The 7,033-nt window shown below is 40.9% G+C and overlaps 1 protein-coding gene across 8 annotated transcripts in view; it reads right to left on the reverse strand.

The window, feature by feature from the left end:
* The window catches only part of AAGAB (alpha and gamma adaptin binding protein), an 88,693-nt gene that overhangs the window by 46,189 nt on the left and 35,471 nt on the right, over positions 1-7,033 (reverse strand). For all 8 annotated transcript variants that reach the window (XM_055088055.1, XM_024128844.3, XM_055088052.1 and 5 more), the window contains exon 5: positions 2,368-2,451. In XM_055088055.1, the coding sequence (XP_054944030.1) occupies positions 2,368-2,451 (84 nt within the window). The remainder of the gene's footprint in view (positions 1-2,367; positions 2,452-7,033) is intronic.

Consider the following 7,033-nt stretch of genomic DNA (forward strand, 5'->3'; position numbering starts at 1 on the left):
ATGAAAGAAATCAAAGATGACACCAACAGATGGAGAGATATACCATGTTCTCGGATTGGAAGAATCATTATTGTGAAAATGACTATATTACCAACGCTATATAGACTCAATGCAATCCCTGGTGAAAAACAAAGCATTTCCTCTAAGATCAGGAACAAGACAAGGATGTTCACTGTCACCACTATAATTCAACATAATTTTGGAAGTCGTAACAAAAGACCCCGAATAGCCAAAGCAATCTTGAGAGAAAAAAATGGAGCTGAAGGAATCAGACTCCCTGACTTCAGACTATACTATGAAGTTACAGTAAATAAGACAATATGGTACCAACACAAAAACAGAAATATAGATCAATGGAACAGGATAGAAAGCCCAGAGATAAGCTCACTCACCTATGGTCAACTTATCTATGACAAAGGAGGCAAGGATATACAATAGAGAAAAGACAGCCTGTTCAATAAGTGGTGCTGGGAAAACTGGACAGCTACATGTAAAAGAATGAAATTAGAACACTCCCTAACACCATACACAAAAATAAACTCAAAATGGATTAAAGACCTAAATGTAAGACCAGACACTATAAAACTCTTAGAGGATAACATAGGAAGAACACCCTTTGACATAAATCACAGCAAGATCTCTTCTGATCCACCTCCTAGAGTAATGGAAATAAAAACAGAAATAAACAAATGGGACCTAATGAAACTTAAAAGCTTTTGCACAGCAAAGGAAAGTATAAACAAGATGAAAAGACAATCCTCAGGATGGGAGAAAATATTTGCAAAGAAGCAACTGACAAAGGATTAATCTCCAAAATATATAAACAGCTCATGGTACTCAATATCACAAACAACCCAATCCAAAACTGGGCAGAAGACCTAAATAGACATTTCTCCAAAGAAGACATACAGATGGCCAAGAGGCACATGAAAAGCTGCTCAACATCACTAATTATTAGAGAAATGCAAATCAAAACTACAATTAGGTATCACCTCACACCTGTTAGAATGGGCTTCACCAGAAAATCTACAAACAACAAATGCTGGAGAGGGTGTGGAGAAAAGGGAACCCTCTTGCACTGTTGGTGGCAATGTAAAGTGATACAGCCACTATGGAAATCAGTATGGAGGTTCCTTAAAAAACTAAAAATAGAATTACCATATGACCCAGCAATACCACTACTGGGCATATACCCAGAGAAAACCATAATTCAAAAAGACACATGCACCCCAATGTTCACTGCAGCGCTATTTACAATAACCAGGTCATGAAAGCAACCTAAATGCCCATCGACACAAGAATGGATAAAGAAGATGTGGTACATATGTACAATGGACTGTTACTCAGCCATAAAAAGGAACGAAATCGGGTCATTTGTAGAGATGAGGATGGACCTAGAGACTGTCATACAGAGTGAAGTAAGTCAGAAAGGGAAAAACAAATATTGTATATTAACACATATATGTGGAATCTAGAAAAATGGTACAGATGAACCAGTTTACAAGGCAGAAACAGAGACACAGATGTAGAGAACACACGTATGGATGGACACCAAGGGGGAAAGCGGGGAGGGGGGGATGAATTGGGAGATTGGGATTGACCTATATACACTAATATGTATAAAATAGATAACTAGTAGAACCTGCTATATAAAAAATAAAAGAAAATTCAAAAGAAGAGAAATCTCTAATGACTCACCGCTTCCTATAAGAAAAAGCCCAGATTCTCCTGCCTCGAATACAGGCCTCTCTCTCCTAAGCTATCTCCAACTGCTAAGTGAGAGACTCCTAGTGACCCTAGAACATACAACCATTATTCTTGATGCCATGCTTCCTCTACTGTTTGCCACTCTCCCACTTCACCAACCCAAATCTAGACCATCCTGTGAAGACGACTGCCAAGACCCGCTTTTACCTTGAAACTCTCTCTCTGTACTCAAGCCCACAGTAAAGGCCACATCTCTGGCCTCTCTGCCTTTGCTACTTGCATCAGTCATTCTGTGCTCATCAAAGACTGCCTTGCACAGTTACGTAGCATTTTTAAAAAGTGTACACTTTGATTCCTCAGCTGGACTATGAGCTCCTTAAGGCTAGGATTCATGTTTTACAATTTTGGGGGTATTTCTCAAAGCCAAAGACAATGCCAGGCATATTATAGGCAAGTTCTAAATTCTTGTTAACTATTAAACATATATCTTAAATTCTTAGAAATGTTTCTTTTGGCTCTCTCTTCAACTGGGGACTTAAAATTGAACAAATCCACAGATTTCATATAATCCTAATGCTTTCATATATAACCAAATAATTTAAAACTTACAAGGAACAGGAGGAAAAAGCTCCTCAGGACTTTCAGTCCCAAGTTACTTACCATTCTTCATCACTACATTGGACCAGACATTGGCATTCAAGGCTTGAACAATTCGCTTTACTCCTGTAGATTCTGGGAAGTCATCTAATCAGGGAGAAAAAATATATATATTTATACACGCACTTATACATACACATATATATATATATATATATATATACACTCATCCCTAAATATTCATGAGGGAATAGCTCCAGGACCCCCCTCTCCATTGTGGATACCAAAATCTGCAGATGCTCAAGTCCCTTATATAAAATGGCATAGTATTCGTATATAATCTACCCACATCGTCCCATTTTTTTTTCTCCCATATACTTTAAATCATCTCTTAAATACTTAAAATACCAAATACTATGTAAATTTTTTGGAACTTTCTGGAATTTATCTTCCAAATATTTTCAGTCTGCTGTTGGTTGAATCCATGTAAGCAGAACCCTTGGATACAGAGGGCTGACCGTATATGTATATATAGCCCACAAGCCACATTTTTAAACAACTGTGGCTTAATTATCTTGCTCATTTAGTTGTTACTTCACACTGTAACTTAAGTAAAAGAGGGAAAAAATTAAGGAAATACAAAGCTTAGAGCTCCTGTTAAGAATATTCTAGAAACTGGAGAGTGATCAAGATGGCAGAGTAAGACATGGAGCTCACCTCCTTCAACAAATACATCAAAAATATATCTACAGGGGCTTCCCTGGTGGTGCAGTGGTTGAGAGTCCGCCTGCCGATGCAGGGGACACGGGTTCGTGCCCCAGTCTGGGAAGATCCCACATGCCACGGAGCAGCTAGGCCCGTGAGCCATGGCCACTGAGCCTGCGCGTCCGGAGCCTGTGCTCCGCAATGGGAGAGGCCACAACAGTGAGAGGCCCGCGTACAGAAAAAAAAATATATATATATATATATATATATATATATATATATATCTACAGGCAGAACGATTCTCACAGAACATCTACTGAACACTGGCAGAAGACCTCAGACTCCTGAAAGAGCAAGAAAATCTCCATGCTACCGCGTAGGACAAAAGAAAAAGAAAAAAGAGAGAGAGAGAAACGAATTAAGACAGGACCTGCACCCCTGGGAGGGAGCTATGAAAGAGGAAAGGTTCCCACACCCTAGGAAGTCCCCTCACTGGTGGGGAGATCAGACAGGATAGAGGGGGAGCTTCAGAGCCTTGGAGGAAAGTGCAGCAACTAGCTGCAGAAGGCAAAATGGAGGGAGACCTACACAGTCAGTATGGCTGCCGTGCACTCCCCAGTCTGAGACGTGCATCCGTCGGTGCAGGCGGGGGCTGGGTGCTGGAGCTTTGGAGGTCAGACCCAGGGAGAGGACTGGGGTTGGCTGCACGGAGATAGCCTGAAGGAGCTGGAGTGTGGTACGGCCACAACCAAGGGTGTACATGGAAGAAGCCTGGGCCCACAATAGAGGTAAGGTGCCACTGTTGAGGGGCATGCAAGGGGAGGGGAGGACTGCTTTAGGAGCCTCCTTCCCCATGTGCATGGTATCACGTGACAGGACACAGCCTACATGAGCTCTGAGGGCAGGCATGAGCCGCCGCAGGCACTGAGAGATCCAGGAGCAGGAGCCAATTGCTGCCCCCACCACTGTGGGATCCAGAAGCACACATGAGCCACCGCCGTGGGCCCTGGGAGTGGGCACCAGCCACCGCTGCCATTGCAGGCTGTTATCCCCTTGAAAGGGAGCGCACAAGAGCTGCAGCATCTGCACACCCCCTATCAAGGGGATAACAGCCAGCACATGCTGAGGAAAGATGCAGAAGGCATCCATATGAAAAGCAGCCCTTGCACCAAAAACATTAAACCCACACAAGCTACACAGGGATGCTCCTGCATATAAATAGCCTTCCAAGATCACAGTAGATAACTGTTTTTCCTAAACTCACAGAGTAAGAGAAATATACATAAAATGAAGAAGCAGAGAAACCACTCCCAGTTAAAAGACCAAGAGAATCCCCCTAAAAGAACAAACAATGAAACAGACCTCTTCAGTGTTATAGACACCGAGTTCAAAAAGGAGGTAATGAAAATACCAAAGGAATTAAGAAAGGCTATCAAAAGAAATGTAGATTACTGTAAAAAGAAACTAGAAACTATAAGGAGGAGCCAAGAAAAATTAGAAAATTCATTTCCTGAGATTAAAGCTGTGCTAAAGGCAATGACTAGCAGAATGAATAATACAGAAGAACAAATAAGTGATCTGGAAGATAAAATAATGAAAATCACCCAATCAGAACAGCAGACAGAAAGCCAAATGAAAACAATATAAAAAGACCCACTGGATAATATAAAGCGTGCCACTCTATGCATAACAGGGATTCCAGAAGAAGAAGAAAGAGAAAAGGAGATTTAAAAGGTATTTGAAGAAATTATGGGGACTTCCCTGGTGGCGCAGTGGTTAAGAATCTGCCTGCCAATGCAGGGGACACAGGTTCAAGCCCTGGTCCAGGATGATCCCCCATGCCGTGGAGCAACTAAGCCTGTGTGCCACAACTGCTGAAGCCTGTGCACCTACAGCCCATGTGGAGCAACTAAGCCTGTGTGCCACAACTGCTGAAGCCTGTGCACCTAGAGCCCATGCTCCACAACAAGAGAAGCCACCGCAATGAGAAGGCCGCACACCGCAACAAAGAGTAGCACCTGCTCACCTCAACTAGAGAAAGCCCGTGCACAGCAACAAGACCCAACGCAGCCAAAAAAAAAAAAAAATTGGCTATAAAAAAAAAGAAATTATGCCTGACAATTTCCCAAACCTAAAAAAGGAAACAGTTATCCAGATACAGAAAGCACAGAAGGTCACGAACAAAATGAAGCCAAACAGACCTACACCAAGACATATTACAATCGAAATGGCAAAAGTTAAACATAAAGAGAGGATTCTAAAGGCAGCAAGAGAAAAACAAAGAGTTAATTACAAGGGAACCCCCATAAGGCTATCAGCTGATTTCTCTACAGAAGCACCACAGGCCAGAAGGGAGTAGAAAAACATATTCAAAATTGTGAAAGGGAAAAATCTGCAATCTACAATGCTCTACCCAGCAAAATTATCATTTAGAATAGGAGAGATAAAGAATTTCTCAGAGAAGCAAAAACTAAAAGAATACAGCAATACTAAACCTAACCTAAAAGAAATATTCACAGGTCTTCTCTAATTTGAAAAGTAAGAAGATATAGAAAAGAGGAAATCACAACTGGAAAGTAAATCACTTAAATAAGCCAGTATACAGATGGAAAAAAAAATTTTTTTAATCAATTTGTGAAAGAGATGATAAACGCAAGGAAGAGCAGAAGGATAAACATAAAGATGTAAAAGAGGACGTCAAAATCATAAAATGTGGGAGAGGAGAGTAAGAAAATGTAGATTCTTTTTTTTTTAGAATGCATTTGAGCCTATGTGACTGTCAGTCTAAAGCAAGCAGATAGAGTAAGGAGTTAACATACTTGAAAAACAGAGTAACCACAAATCAAAAACATAAAATAGATTCACAAAAACCAAAAAGAAGAGAACACAAGCATAAAATAAAAGAAAATCATCAAACCACAAAATGAAAAACAAAAAAGAAAAAGAAAGGGACAAAGAAGAAACACAGCATCAACTGGAAAACAAGGTTTAAAAAGGCAATAAATACATATTTATCAATAATTACCTTAAATGTCAATGGACTAAATGCTCCAATCAAAAGACAGAGTGGCAGACTGGATAAAAAAACAAGCAAGTATGATATGCTGCCTACAAGGCACCAACTTTAGGGCAAAGGACACACACAGATTGAAAGTGAGGGTATGGGGCTTCCCTGGTGGCGCAGTGGTTGAGAGTCCGCCTGCAGATGCAGGGAACACAGGTTCGTGCCCCGGTCTGGGAAGATCCCACATGCCGCAGAGCGGCTGGGCCCGTTAGCCATGGCCGCTGAGCCTGTGCGTCCGGAGCCTGTGCTCCGCAACGGGAGAGGCCACAACAGTGAGAGGCCCGCGTACCACACACACACACACAAAAAAAAAAAAAAAAAAAAAAAAGAAAGTGAGGGTATGGAAAAAAGACATATCATGCAAACAGAAATGACAAGAAAGTGAGGGTCGCAATACTCACGTCAGACAAAATGGACTTTAAAACAAAGACCATAAAGAAAGATAAAGAAAGACACTATGTAATGATAAAAGGATCAATAAAAGGAGAGGATTTTATACTCATCAACATATATGTACCTAATATAGGAAAACCCAAATACATAAGACAAATACTAACAGACATAAAAGGAAAAATTGACAGGAATACAATAATAGTAGGCGACTTTAACACCCCACTCACATCAATGGACAGATCTTTTAGACAGAAAATCAGTAAGGCAACAGATATCCTAAATTATACAATAGAACAGTTAGACTTAATTGATATTTTCAGGACATGATATTCAAAAATCCCAGAATACACATTCTTTTCAAGTGCACATGTAATATTCTCTAGGACTGATGACATACTAGGGCACAAAACAATAGAGCCAGATTCACCACAAAGAAAAGAGAGAACCCAAAAAGGAAAGAAAAAAAAATCTATAAAAAAAATAGGGCTTCCCTGGTGGCGCAGTGGTTGAGAGTCCGCCTGCCGATGCACGGGACACGGGTTCGTGCCCCGGTCCGGGAAGATCCCA

Source organism: Physeter macrocephalus, chromosome 11, assembly GCF_002837175.3.
Source record: "Physeter macrocephalus isolate SW-GA chromosome 11, ASM283717v5, whole genome shotgun sequence".
Classification (NCBI taxonomy): Eukaryota; Metazoa; Chordata; class Mammalia; order Artiodactyla; family Physeteridae; genus Physeter; species Physeter macrocephalus.